This window comes from Neovison vison, chromosome 13, assembly GCF_020171115.1.
Source record: "Neovison vison isolate M4711 chromosome 13, ASM_NN_V1, whole genome shotgun sequence".
Taxonomy (NCBI): Eukaryota; Metazoa; Chordata; class Mammalia; order Carnivora; family Mustelidae; genus Neogale; species Neogale vison.
The window spans coordinates 48,870,008-48,885,000 of record NC_058103.1 but is presented as its reverse complement, the minus strand read 5'-3'; the positions used below and the strand labels follow the sequence as shown (position 1 = coordinate 48,885,000).

The 14,993-nt window shown below is 38.8% G+C and overlaps 2 protein-coding genes across 4 annotated transcripts in view; both read right to left on the bottom strand.

Moving 5' to 3' along the window:
* The window catches only part of VCPKMT (valosin containing protein lysine methyltransferase), a 6,437-nt gene extending 2,357 nt beyond the window's left edge, over window positions 1-4,080 (bottom strand). For both annotated transcript variants that reach the window (XM_044230962.1, XM_044230964.1), the window contains exons 1-5: window positions 3,783-4,080; window positions 3,568-3,678; window positions 3,328-3,400; window positions 2,210-2,329; window positions 1,076-1,180 (exon numbers count right to left, since the gene is read on the bottom strand). In XM_044230962.1, coding sequence (XP_044086897.1) covers window positions 1,076-1,180; window positions 2,210-2,329; window positions 3,328-3,400; window positions 3,568-3,678; window positions 3,783-4,045 — 672 coding nt within the window. In that variant the 5' untranslated portion in view covers window positions 4,046-4,080. The remainder of the gene's footprint in view (window positions 1-1,075; window positions 1,181-2,209; window positions 2,330-3,327; window positions 3,401-3,567; window positions 3,679-3,782) is intronic.
* Window positions 4,081-4,685: 605 nt separating this feature from the next.
* SOS2 (SOS Ras/Rho guanine nucleotide exchange factor 2) overlaps window positions 4,686-14,993 on the bottom strand; it is an 83,203-nt gene continuing 72,895 nt past the window's right edge. For both annotated transcript variants that reach the window (XM_044231874.1, XM_044231875.1), the window contains 2 exons: window positions 7,278-7,387; window positions 4,686-6,415 (listed from right to left, as the gene is read on the bottom strand). In XM_044231874.1, coding sequence (XP_044087809.1) covers window positions 5,906-6,415; window positions 7,278-7,387 — 620 coding nt within the window. In that variant the 3' untranslated portion in view covers window positions 4,686-5,905. The remainder of the gene's footprint in view (window positions 6,416-7,277; window positions 7,388-14,993) is intronic.

The following is a 14,993-nucleotide window of genomic DNA, read 5'->3' as shown; positions in this document are numbered from 1 at the left end:
AGGCATAAAATATTTTTTTTAATTTTTTTTTTTTTAAGATTTTATTTATTTATTTGTCAGGGATAGAGGGAGAGAGAGCGAGTGAGCACAGGCAGAGGCAGAGGGAGAAGCAGGCTCCCTGCCGAGCAAGGAGCCCGATGTGGGACTCCATCCCAGGACACTGGGATCATGACCTGAGCCTAAGGCAGCGCTTAACCAACTGAGCCACCCAGGGGTCCCAAGGCATAAAATATTTTTAAAATTTATCTATCTCCAGCACTATGCCAAATGAAAGTTAGCATATCTAACTTTGAATTACTAATTGCATTACTAATCCTACCACTTCTTTTTCCTTACAGCTCTAACATTTAGCCTTAATCCCCCAAATTACAAGCTACTTGCTTTTGACTAGAATTCACATAATCAGAAAACTTCATCACTGAGAATTCAATCAAAGCAAAGATAACAGAAACAAGTGGGACTAACTAAAGTTAGCATCCTTAATTCATAAACTAGATCATGTCTTGCCTTTTACTGGTCACATATATAAAAGGTGATACAAAATGGATGAAATACAACTCTCCCCCTCTACACGTGCAAAATCTAGGCATACAGAGGCATCTTATATAAAAATGTAATTAATGTTAACAGGTAAAGGAAGGAACAAAAAAGGGGAAATATACATAAATTCTATTTAACTGAGTACATTTCTACTTACTGGGCAGATCTACCTTGTTATACTTTACTTTGGACTACTTGCCAAATGTGAATGGTTGGAGAAAGTTCACAAAAGTCAAAACTACATTTTTAAACAGAAATGTACAAATAGCTAAGATAGTTGCCTGAGGTAATGCCCAATTACAAAGCTCTATTATTTATAGATGGAAAGGATCTTTATCAGAAAAGCCTGTTTTTTTTGTTTTTGTTTTTTAGAGGGAGAATCCAAGGCCAGGTAGATTAAATGATCTGAACACTGAGAGTGCCTGAGCCCAGAGAGTCATCAGAAGTATTTCCCCTCATCAAAATCAGCATCTGCATCACACATGCCCAGCTAATGAGATCTCCTCAGCAGACAAAAACCTAGGAATGTATTTACCGATTTTTTCTTTCTGATGTATAAAATATGAATATCCTCGCTTCGATATTCTTCATCATGTTTCTCCAAAGGAATTTTTTCAAAGTCAAAGTCTAGCTGGAGGAGCTATAAATTTAAAAGAGACATACTGTAAATTCCATAACATGAAGTTTCCTGTGGTGAGAGAAGTCAGAATGACAGTTAACTTTGGAGGAGTACCGACTAGAAAAGGGCACATGGGAGCATTCCGAGATCCTGAAAGTGTTCTGTACCTTGATGTAGTGGTGGTTGCCTGGGTATATACATATGAAAAATTGAGTTGAGAACTTATACATAAGCATTTTTACATGTGCTGACTCAAGTTAAACTGTTTAACAATATAGAATTTTCAATTATAGTCTCAAAAGTTAAATTCTTTACTTTCAAGAAAAACATGAAAAGAAAAACAATTTTAGCACTGAGGCAGAGTCATGCATTTGCATTCTTATTTAAACAAAGCAGTCCTTTCAGTGGATAAATTGCAGGACTATGGAGATGTACCCTCAGAAGGAGTCACTTTGTAATGTGATGGATTTTTTGCCCATCAAAAGGGTGTGGATGACCACTGGGGGATGATGGGTGAAAGATACATGGGGTTCTATGTAATACTTCTGCAACTTCCTAGAAGTCTTTATTTCAAAATAAAAAGTGAAAAACAAAAACAAAAAACACCCCCAAAAGTAGATAGGACACCTTGGTTCAAAGCTTTTGTAAAAACACAGAGGTAAAAACACATCACATATGTTTCTCTGATGTACTTTCCAAAAGTACTACATACATCATTAATACATTCCCAAAAGCCAGCATCATGCTTAATAAAGAAGCATGGAAAACTTTCCCAGAAAAGACAAGGATGTCACCATTATTATTTTAGGTTGTTTGGTAGATACTAGATCAACTAATTAGAAAAGAAAAAGTAACAAAGGATTAGAAAAGATGCAAAAGGTTGGGGGAGAAGCTTAGTAGAATGGTGGGCAACAAAGGATACTCTCCTTGGATTCATACAAGTGGAATGTGTTCCCAACTCAAAATTACCTTAATATACTTGAACATAACAGTCACAAAAACCCATGCTGAAGTCATGTAAAGCACTACAAAAACAGATCTAGTACTTACCTCAAAATATTTTTTCTCGATTTCTGGATTTTTTCCCATTGTTCGTTGCTCATAACAACATATAATACAAGTCTCAAATCCACTAAGATCTTTTAGAGTTTTCAACAACGGCTCCAAAGACTGTTCAAAACAGAATATCACTTTTACTTATCATTTTTAAAAATTTTAATATTTACTATAAAATGGGAATAGGGGAAGTGGAGAGTAACTATAACTCCCCTCCAATTTATCCATCTTTGAGTCAATCAACAAAGTATAAGTGGTTAAAGCTCTGTAACTAATGACTGGTAAACTCCTCTTCACTAATCAACCACTGCATTGATTTCAGTTTCCAAAAGACTCAAATGACTGTATTTTGGAGTTCCCATGAGAAAACAAATGAAATGACCTCATCCTTAAAAAATTAATTTTAATCTATTTTAAGTTGGGATTTACCCACAAAAGTGAGTCTGACCCTAACTTGAATTTAAGTTAGTTCAATGTTTGTTATTTTAAAAACGCAATGCCCACAATATTATACAAACTGCCATTTAAAAAAATACCATTCTGGGGGCACCTGAGTGGCTCAGTGGGTTAAACCCTCTGCCTTCAGCTCAGGTCATGATCTCAGGGTCCTGGGATTGAGCCCTGAATCGGGCTCTCTGCTCGGCAGGGAGCCTGCTTCCCCTCTCTGTCTCAGCCTGCCTCTCTGCCTACTTGTGATCTGTCAAATAAATAAATAAAAATTTTTTAAAAAAGTACCATTCTGAATCAATCTTTCTATATTCTTTACAATGCAACTTAATTCTCAATGTCATGGTTAACATGTTCACTAGGAAGAGCTTACCAAAAAATTTAAGCTTTTCATAACAGATCCAAACGGCAAAATCTTTAAAATAGTACATAAGTCTCTAGTAAAATGCACATAACACTTCTGTCAACATATTTTACAGGTCTATATGTTTATCACCAGTATAGGTATATAGTTCTGGTAACCTTTATGTTCTTTATTGTGTCATCAACTATAGGACAAATATCTTGCATTAAGAGATGTTAAAATGTGAAGAAGCGTGCACTTTGGAATCTACAAATTATGGTATAAATTCTAAAGATAGATACTTCACTCACTGAATACTCACCTCTTCGTAGTATATGCAGTCGGCCATCAGTATATAGTCTGGAGGAGAAGGAAAGTCTTCTATTTCTTCCCCCCTTAAAAATATCAACCAAAATATTTAACTGTTGCTTTAATAATTTAAAACACTGTTTTATAAACAAGTTCTGGAAAGTCCCCTTCGTATTAACTATGGTTGTAGTGAAACGCAATTTAAAGCAAAATAGAATCGTTATCTTAAAACAAGCTGAAAGGCCATACAAACCATTTCAGTACCTTGGCTTGAACAGAACCAGTGACAAGATGCTTGTTCATATTAATATTCATCTTCAGCAAGTCCTGCAATTCCTCAAGATCTGTGACCACAACATCAGCCCTATAAAATAACGTGGATTGAAGTGTAGGCACAAGAGTGGTAAACCAGTAATCTGGATTTCCCGAACAAAGCAGCCCCCCCCCACCCCCCGTGCCAGCTCTTACCCGAGGGTAGCAGCCATGAGCCCTACGGCCCCAGTGCCGGAGCCCAGCTCCAGCACGGACCGCCGGCTCAGAGCGTGGGCCCCATCCCCGGAAAACCCGGGCGTTTCTAGGTACTTAGAAAGGACAATGGCAGCGTCCCAAACAACGCAGCCCACGCCGCCGGAGCCATACTGCTGCAGTCGTAACACCGTGCCATCTCGCTTTTCCAAAACTCGAACAAAGTTCCGCAGTGGGTCCTCCGCGGACTCCAAAGAAGCCGCCATCGCTGCCGGGCAACAAGATGAGGCGCATGCAGTGACGTCACAGCCACATGCACCGCCCCAAGACAGGCCTGAAGAGGGCCCGGCGCCTCCTAGCGGCGAAGTTGACACCATTGCGCATGCGCAAAAGTACAGGGCCGAGAAGGCAGCATTACCTGGGCGTGGTAGAGCACCAGGCCACACGCTTCTTGGTGTTGGTCAGGCTCATTCCTCTAAATTTAGCCTGGCTTTACCATCGGGCAGTTTACTTCACTCTTCCAGACAAAGCTAATATTGTCACCTCTTTAAAAAACAAAGGCAAACTCAAGACTGTTTTTACCTGGAGACCAATTTCACTCGGTAGTTACTGGTCTTAAATCCAGGCAGCTTCCAAGGTCCTACCATGGAGGCTACAATCCTCTTTTATCAAGGGTTTCCTACCGTGCTCCTAATTCTTCATCTGAATGCATAGAAATGGTTGCTGGAAGCTTGCTGATTGCATTTTAACAGTTAAGACAAAGTTATCCTAATAAAATTTTATCACTTAAATTCCTTGGGATTATGTAAATTGCACAAATATTGAAAATAATGTGGTTGTATGTATTTACACAGAACTCAACAATATCTCCACTTGTTCCTTATAATGAAAACACGTATTTAAAAGTCTTTTAAAAATTAAGACTGGGGTGATTTATTAATCTTGTTAAGAACTCTGATACAAAGCACAGTAAAAGGCCACAGACCAGTAAATAAACAAGGTGGCTTCTGGCTACTTTACAACTGCTGCTACAGCACTATCAGCAAAACACGTTTTTTCATCACTTTGAACCCAGGAGTCCAAATGGCAAATAAAACTTTTACTCACTTCTCTGAATAAAAAGTTTAATAAAGCTTTAAGTATGTTTGCTGATTTAAATGTTACCAATCTAAAAAAAAAAATTTTTTTTTTTAATTTTAGTTTACATGAGATTTATAGAGAAAGTTGCTAGGTTTTGAGGGCAAGGCAGTTGGTTCCTAGGCCATAAGAAAGTTTCCTCTGAATTTCTGAATTAGTAAAGTAGCAGATTGTAGTACAGGCCTTGAGTCACTTAAATTTACATAGGTTATTAGCATTATTTTTAAATATACATTATAAACAAAACTGTATATACATGGCATATTAATTAACTTTGTTTTCCAAAACAATAGGCAACTCATTAGCTAAAGACACCATAGTCTGCAAAAACAAAAGGCACATCTGAATGAGATACATGCCCTTTTTCCCTCTATGATTGGGTTAGGTAGTCTGTATACATTTTGACAAAATAATAAACATTTACAGTGCATTCTATTATTTTCATTCTATTTTCCATTTTTTGTCTTCAGCAGCAAATTCTGGCATTTAAGACATGGCATTAAAGAGTTTTAAGAACAGTGGGTGTTTTTCACAATTCTCCTAAATGTAAAAACTAGAAGATGGTCAAAGAGTTTTAAAAATCAGTAATACCATACACCCCCTATATTTGTGTAAATTCATTGCCTTAAAAAGGCATCTATTACCCAAATTTGAAAAATTCCACAAATGCACTATCCCCTTTCAGTGCAATCAATGTCACTTTAAACCATATTTTAGCAGAGTCTACAGTGCAAATATAAATTCTTTATACTGGCCTTTTGGCAGCACTGAGGATCCAAGACAAGGCAATGCTACTGATCACCTGAGGATAATGATAAAGGACTTTTGTATTTGTATTTTTCCAATTTTTAAAAGCTTATTTGATCAGTAGCATTTTTGTAAGAGCATTATTTGTAAAAAGTACTAAAATACTATGACTTTTTTGAATAAATAAAAAAAAAACCCTTTACAAATACCATTCCAGTGTCAATGACTACATATGGCTAAGGTCATTGAGGAGTTTCTGCATTTTCTAGCAAAGGCAGTCTGTATGACGGAGGGTGCGAAAGCTCCCGTTTATAAGTCTTTGGTGGCAGTTTTGGTAGGTGAGGGCTTGAATTCTGCCTTGGTGGAACAGGAGGAGCTTGAGGATGAGCAAGGTTGTTGTGACTAGAACTGAGCACGTAGCATCGACGTGGTACTCTCGGAGAGGGTGTGCTGGGAGGAGTATTTGGCGAATTTGGACAGGTACTAACGTCTCTGAACCAGTCTGGATCTCTGTGAAGATGTCCTAGTGGAGGTGGCTGAAGATTAAACGGACAGTTTATGAAGTGTTCTGGAGGCCGAAGGGGAACTGGTGGAGGGGTATCAGGAAGAGGATCTCTTGGCGGTGGTGGAGGTGGACTATGCAGAGGTCCATCAAATGTACCAGTAGGAGCAGGAACTCTGGGTTTTACCTTTGGAGGAGGCGGCTGTCTTGGTGGAATAGCAGGGGGGTCATCATCAGATTTCGTATTTCCCTCAAAAAAAAAAAAAAAATTAACTCACACCTCCATTCTCCTGAAAAATCTGTTAACCTTTAAAAGACTGAAAAATTCTTGTTTAGTTATATCCAAGAGCTCAAAATAGGTTAATCTGATTTAATGATCAGATTCACGAGTAAAATACTCCCCATTTAATTTGGTGCCTAGTTTAATATTTTTATATATATGATATTTTAATTGAAATCTTAGAACATAAAGCCTCAGGTTATCTTGCTTTATACTCCTTTCAAAAATTTACACATCTTAACTATAATAGGCAAGTGAGTGAAAGGAATACATAGCTTTGTACACATTAAAGGACATGATGTCAAGGGAACTCAATGTCCAGCTTCTGCTTTCTGGCCATCTACTTCAACTTTCCCCAGTGAGGCTTACTGTGGTGGTTCTCAAAGTGTGATCCAGGGAACAGCAGCATCAGTACTAGTAGGGAACTTGCTTAAAAACTGCAGATTCCTGGGTCCCACCCTAGACCTACTGAATGGGAACTCTACAATCTGGTTTTAACAAGCCTCCCAGGTAATTCTGATGCAGCCTAAAGTTTGCAAAGTACTGGTTTAAAGTTTGAAGAATGCTTTGAATACTAAAGTTTTTCCCTTTTCTACCAGAAAGGAAACATACTTATGAGTATCTGTGAATCTGCCCAGCCTCTTTTTAGAAAAAAATATGAACGAGAAATGAGCAGTTGAAGTATTTTTCAAGAAAAAAAAAAAGTGTTTAAAAATCATGACGGGTAGCCAAATTATAATTGACAGACTATTATAAGAATAAGAATTATTTTAAAGATTCACAACTTGGAATAAGTTGAATAAGTTAAGGCAAACCTAAGTCTGCTGACTACCTTGGAATTTGAAGCATCATGATCAAACTTTTTTCGAGGAGGAAGAGGCGGAGGAATCAGTGGCTCTTCACTTAGTTTGTGTAAACTACCACATGAACTGAAGAAAGACTCTGAGGGTAAAAAAGATTAGTTTAACCACAATTCACAGTGCAAATCATAAGATTTTATTTCAATCTGTTATCACCTCTGCTATAGCAAATGTCAGACTGTACTGTAGTTAACTGTTGGTTTACCTATACTCTCCACTGAACTGTAAGCTTTTTGAGGGCAGTGTGTATTTATTTTTGTATCCCTAGCACTAGCACAGTGGTATTGCCTGGCATATGGCAGATATTATAGCTACATGAAAACATACAATTTAAATAAGATTCATAATGAGATTGTTTCCTGAAAAACCCTTTTAAATCTAAAACACACAAAGCAAACAAATGTATATAAACTGTAGTAACTTCTAGAGAAAGATCATACATAATCAGAGACCCTGTGTTTTTTTTTTTTTTTTTAAGATTTATTTATTTGTCAGAGAGAGAGAGAGAGAGAGATAGCGAGCACAGGCAGAGGCAGAGGGAGAAGCAGGCTCCCTGCCGAGCAAGGAGCTCGATGTGGGACTTTATCCCAGGACGCTGGGATTATAACCTAAGCTGAAGGCAGCTGCTTAACCAACTGAGCCACCCAGGCTATAACCTATAGTTACGGACCAATTCTACTTGTTGACCAACACTTGTAATAAAAGCAGTGACCATGTCTTGTTTATCATTATATTAAGACTGGGTTCACAGAAACTAGTTGGGAAAGTTGACGAGTTTAATTTTATTTTATTTTTTAAAAGATTTTATTTATTCACTTGACAGAGAGAAATCACAAGTAGACGGAGAGGCAGGCAGAGAGAGAGAGAGAGAGAGAAGCAGGCTCCCCGCTGAGAGCCCAACCCGGGACTCGATCCCAGGACCCCGAGACCACGACCCAAGCCGAAGGCAGCAGCCCAACCCACCGAGCCACCCAGGCGCCCGATGAGTTTAATTTTAAACACATGGAGTGTGAACTCCTTATGTGATATCTAAGTTAAAATGTCAATCTTGGGACGCTTGGGTGGCTCAGTTGGTTAAGCAGCTGCCTTCGGCTCAGGTCATGATCCCAGCGTCCTGGGATCGAGTCCCACATCAGGCTCCTTGCTCAGCAGGGAGCCTGCTTCTCCCTCTGCCTCTGCCTGCCATTCTGTCTGCTTGTGCTTGCTCTCTCCCCCTCTCTCTCTCTGATAAATAAATAAAATCTTTAAAAAAAAAAATGTCAATCTTATTACTCCATGTGAAAGACTGCTGTCCCGATCTTGTGCCTCTGCAGTCACCTCATGGGTCCTGTCAGCTCAAGTATGCCGATGGGATGTCAGCGGATGGTGTGTGGGTCTAGACTGAGCACTATCTGCTGTAGATATATTCCTTTTGCCTGACCAGCATCTTTTGCCCTTTCAGAGCAAACTACTCTTGGTGACAGTGATTCTATCCCATGTGGCTTAATCAGCCAGTTTGGCCCAGTGCACCCCAATTCCAGTCAGACAAATACCAAGTGCTGGTGAGGATGTGAAGAAAAGGGAACCCTCATATAGTGTTGTTGGGAATGTAAATTGGTGCACCCACTGTGGAAAACAATATGGAGTTTCCTCAAAAAATCAAAAATAGGAATACCATATGATATTGTAATCCCACTACTATTTACCCAAAGAAAACTAAAACACTAATTCAAAAAGATGTATGCACCCCTATTGTCACTGCAGCATTATTTACAATAGCCGAGAAATGCAAGCAACCCAAGTGTTCACCAACAGATGAAGGAATAAGATATTGTCATCTACAACTATATGGATGGACCTAAAGGGTTATTAGGCTACATGGTGTAAGTCAGACAGAGAAAGACAAATACCATGTGATTTCACTTATATGTGAATTCTGAACAAAACAAAACAAAACAAAAAGAAACAGACTCATAAATACAGAGAACAAACTGGTGGCTGCCAGAGTGGAGGACGATAAGGGATGGGTGAAATAGGTGAAGGGGATTAAGAGGCACAAACTTCTAGTTATAAAGTAAGTCAGAGAAATAAAAGCATAGGGAGTATAGTCGATAATATTGTAATAATATATGTGACACAGAGTGACTACACTTTGGTGAATAATGAGTAACGGAGAGCACTGTCAAATCACTGTGTTGTACATCTAAAACTAATATGTCAACTGTACTTCAGTAAAAATACTTTTTAAAAAAATTTATTTTTTTAAAAGAAAGCTCTATGCCCAACGTGGGGCTTGAACTCATGACCCTAAGATCAAGAGTCATGTGCTCTACTCACCAAGCCAACCAGGCACCACAATAATAAATACTTTTTAAAAAGTAAAAAAGAAAAAAAAAGAAGTGGGCATAGGACTCACTTCTCACATTCTTAACATGATCAGATTTTTATCTACTTTTCTTTCATACATGCAGCCCTTGCTTTTGCTTAGAGGAAAGCTGACCTTATCCCATAGCTCCAAAGACGGGGCCTGATTAGACCAGGTCAATCACTGTAATCCATTCCTTCAGCCAGAGTGACGGATGTAGCTGTAGGCCTGTGACCTAGTTCAGACCAGTGAAATGTGAAAGATCTGCTAGGGGCTACTGAAAAGAAAGTTCCTTGCCCTTCTGGAAAGGCACTCTGCCGGTCTGTATCTGTACCTTTCTCTTTCCTTTTTACCTAACTGAACAAAAAAGCACACAACCATTACTGCTCCTGCCACCACTCTTATGACATTGAGGGAAAACAGTCTTAGGTAATACTGATAGTTTGGACAAAACACTGAAGAGTCGAAAAGAAACCTGGTCTTTGATAACATCACTGAGCCACTGATTTCAACAAGTCTTAAAGCAGCCTTCCTCTAGACTTCCAATTATGTGAGCCAGAATGCTTTTTTGTTGTTTACGTCAGACTTAGGTGGGTCTTCTCTTCCTTACAGAAATACACACTCATGGAAGCAGAAATATCTGAATGATGGTGGAAAAGCTGTGAGACTTTTTGAATACAGGTCCAACCTACAGTTGACCACTTAACCACTATGTTCTATTTCTCCATAGCAGGCACTCAATAACCCTTGATGAAGTGTGAATTCAATTTTATTTTCTATCAAGAGCACCTCCCTATAAGATCAGTTTTTGTGAGCACTTTAAATAGCTTCAATGTTCCAAACTAATGAATATAGAAAAAATTACCAACTGTCTTCTGTAATGGTAGTCAGCTATGTAAGTGACTTGCAATTTTTTGACATCCATTTTTCTAAGAAATACTTACTGCATAACTGCTATAGTGTCAGGTGCTATTCTAGGCACGAGAGCAATGTAGTAGTGAACAACAACAGGCAAAAATTCATGTCCTTATGGAGCTTATAGTCTAGGTTAGGGAGAGAGAATGGATATGATAATTAAGTAAAAGTATTATGGCTATAAATTAGAAGAAGAAATATTAGGTAGGGAAGGTGGATACAGAGAGAGAGGAGGGAAGCAATTTTAAATAGGATGGCTAGGGAAGACCTCACTCAGGTAATACTAGGCAAAAACCTAAAGGAGGTAAGGGAGCCTACAATGAGGCCAAACAGGTGAAGAGCATCCTAAGCAGAAGGAATGCCAAAGCAGAAGTCTTGATGTGGAAATGTGTCTGTTGTGTGCAGGAGGCAGAGAAGCTAGAGCAGAGTGAGTGATGGGAGAATAACAGGTGATGACGTCTGACATATCAAAAGAGGCTAAACTGCATAGAACCTTCTGGGCCCATTCAAATAACTTTGGTGGGGCACCTGGGTGGCTCAGGGGGTTAAAGCCTCTGCCTTTGGCTCAGGTCATGATCCCGGGGTCCTGGGATCGAGCCCTGCATCGGGCTCTCTGCTCAGTGGGGAGCCTGTTCCCCCGCCCCTCTGCCTGTCTCTCTGCCTACCTGTGATCTAAATAATCTTTTAAAAAATAATAAAAGAACTTTGGTTTTTACTTTGCGATAGCCACTGGAGAGCTTCAAGCACTGGTGAGAAAGGTCTTTCATTCTTCTTCTTCTTTTTTTTTTTTTTGGTCTAACCTACATTCTAAAACGTCCTGGCTGCTATCCTGAAAACAGACTATGGGGAAGACGAGAAGTTAGGCTGCTACTAAAATAAACCAGGTAAGAGATATGGTGGCTTGGATCAAGGTGACAGCAGTAGAGATGGTAAGAAATAGATTCTGGATATATTTTGAGGGTAAACAAGATTTGGTGATGAATCACATTTGGGGTATGAGAAAAAGAGAGAAGTAAAAGATAACTCTAATATTTTTAGCCTAAGCAATTGAATGCAGTTTAGAACTGGGATGAGGAGGCAGTGGGAAGAACAACTTTGGAGGGGATGAAAACAAGCGCAGTTTTGGAGAAGTTAAGTTTGAGATTCCTGTTCAGTATCTAAATGGAGATGTAGAATAGGCCACTGAGTACATGGGTCAAATGGTCAAGAGAGAGGTCCTAGGTAGAGAAAAAAGTTGGGGAATTATCATTATACAGGTAATATAAGAGTCAACGGGTCAACCAAGTGAGTAAGAAGAGGTCCAGGGCCTGAATCTTGCGGACTTCCAATATTTATATGTTGGGAATATGAAGAAAAATAAGCAAGAGAGACTAAGGAGCTGAAAGTATAGTTAGAAAAACCAAGAGTGGGATGAACAAACATGGTCTTCACTTATGTGACTTCTTCCCCATATTGGTCTTTTATATAAATAAAGGCAGAGGCTTGGTCTTTTTTTTTGTTTGCCACTGAATCTATAGTACCTACCAGGGTAGCTGGTACAAAGTAAGTATTCAATTTCCTATTTAATAAAACCAAAGGGTGTGAACATTTTTATGGTCTGACATGTTGTTTACAGATTCTTTCCAAAAGGGGTCATACTAATATACCAACTTACAAGGGATAAGTAATGTAGGAGAATAACTTTTAACATAGGCTTGCTCATACTTCGATGTGAATGGTGTATTCATGTCCATTGTTAATGGAGTCTTGCTGTTTCTCCCACTGTTATGCGAGCATTTTTCATACATACTATGTTCTTTTTTTCAGGATTTGTTTTAGAAGAGTCAGAATTTTATGCAATTATTCTCAACATTTTCCATTAAATTTCAATATGATATTTTCCTTATCATATGGAAAATGTATTTAACTGCCATCCAAAATAATGTCTAGAACTCCTACTTCTAAAATTGGTGTTATAGGTTGAACTGTGTCTCTCCAAAAGATACGCTGAAGTGCTAACCCCAGTACCTGTCAAGGTGACTTTACTTAGAAAGAAAGACTTTATTTAGAAAAAGTCTTTACAGATATATAATCATGTTAGGATGAAAATGGGCCCTAATCCAGTATGACAGAGGTCTTTAGAAGGAGAGAAGATGGGACAAAGAAACACGCAGAAGGAAGATGGTCATCTGACAACAGAGGTAGAGATTGAAATGATGCATCCATAAACCAAAGGAGGTCAAAGATTGTCAGCGAAGGCCAGAAGCTAGCAGAGGCAAAGAAAGATTCTCTCTTACATGTTGCAGAAGGAGCAAGTCCCTGCCAACACCTTGATTTGGGGCCTTACAGCCTCCAGAATTGTGCTTTTCTAAGCCACTCAGTCTGGAGTACTTTGTTAAAGCAGCACTAGAAAAAAATAATATATATAGTAAAAACATTTCCACCACAGAACAACAAGGAAAATAAGAAACAAACTTCAGTGAAGCCAGGAAACACTGAACCCTGAAGCTTCAATACGAGAAGGTGAACTACAAAGTATATAAAGGAGACAAATGGAGAAGATGAAACCCAAATGTCTACAGTTAGTGATACTGACAAACAGTTCTTAATGTGCCCCCACAGAATGAAAGGAGGGATCAGGAGTTAAAGGCACTTGGTATAATGGAAGACATGGGCATGAAAACAGAAGACTTGATTAAATCTTTATAAGGAGTAATTAAAACCCTGTGGGAGATTGGAAGTTTTATTTTCTGGTGAATCTAAACATCAGACTGGGGCCACTAGACTGTGCTGAAAACACAGATTTTCATACTAAATGTTCACACCACCCAGGCAGAAGATTCAAACAACTTTCTTTGGAAAAGTTAACAGTCCTATAAAAGAGGCCTCATAGATTCTGATGTTTGGGGATTTCCTAAGTAAAAAACTTCTCATTATTCTATTACTCTAAAGTGAAACCTATATGCCAACAAGCTCTGCCCATGGATATAGCGTTTCTTATCAGTTTATACTGCCTCACTCTAAAATATGGGAAACTAAGGATACCAGACAAGAAAGGAAAAATTCTGATATGAAAGACAAGAGACAAAACTAGTAGGTGCAACTCAGAAAGGAAATAAAAACAGAAACAATTTTTTTCAAAACCACTATTATATCCTATGGGAGATAAGACAGTGAATCCACGAAACCAGAATAATAGGATGGTATAAAAATGGTATGAACAGAAGAAACTAGAAAGAATATTTTGGAAATTCAAAATCATGATAGATGAAAAAAAAAAAAAGAATTAGAAGAGGACGTGAGGAAATCTTGCAGAAAACAGAACAAGAAAATAAAGAGATGGACAAAAGACAAAACTGGAGGCTCAAACCAGGATATATGATATAGAAAAGGAACTCAAAAAGCAAGTCAGAGAATATGTTTGGGAGGAAATTATTAATAAAACAATGTAAGGAACATTTTCTAGAAATCAAAGGCATGAATCTCTAAATTTAAAGGGCTAAACAGGGTGCCTGGGTGGCTCAGTTGGTTAAGTGACTGCCTTTGGCTCAGGTCATGATCCTGGAATCCCGGGATCAAGTCCCACACTGGGCTCCCTACTCAGCAGGGAGTCTGCTTCTCCCACTGAACTCTCTCCTCTCATGCTCTCCCTCTCTCTCTCTCTCAAATAAGTAAATAAAATCTTTAAAGGGCTAAATAAGTAGATAGAAAAGTGAAAGGAAAAAAATGACTCGTACTAAAGCAGATAATTGCAAATGTATAGATCATCAGTAATAAAGAGAAGATTCTGAAACTTTCTTGAATATACTATGGCAGAGACTTCTAACTATCCCTCAGTATACCCTTTTCTTCCTAAAAGGCTGCCTAGCTACAGACAACATCTCTCAGCCTCCCTTGTAGCTGAAGTTTTGTCCAATGGAATGAGAGGAGTAATGTGAGCAAGTCCCACATCATGTTTTTCTTATCTTTATTGTTTTTTATTTTTTAAGATTTTCATTTATTTGAGGGGCGCCTGGGTGGCTCAGTGGGTTGAGCCTCTGCCTTCGGCTCGGGTCATAGTCCCAGGTCCTGGGATCGAGCCCCACATCGGGCTCTCTGCTCCGCGGAGAGCCTGTTTACTCCTCTCTCTGCCTGCCTCTCTGCCCACTTGTGATCTCTGTCAAATAAATAAATAAATAAATAAATATTTAACAAAAAAAAGATTTTCATTTATTTGAGAAAAAGAGAGAGAGAGAGAGCAAGCACAAGCAGGGGGAGGGTCAGCGGGAGAGGGAGCAGCAACCTCCCCCCTGAGCAGGAAGCCTGACTTGGGGCTTGACCCCAGACTGATATCATAACCTGCATAGAAGGCAGATACCCAACCAGCTGAGCCACCAAGGTGCCCCACAGATTTTTTCTAATAAAACCCATTGACCTTCACCTTCCTGCTGGCTGGAAAATGGTAAAAAGT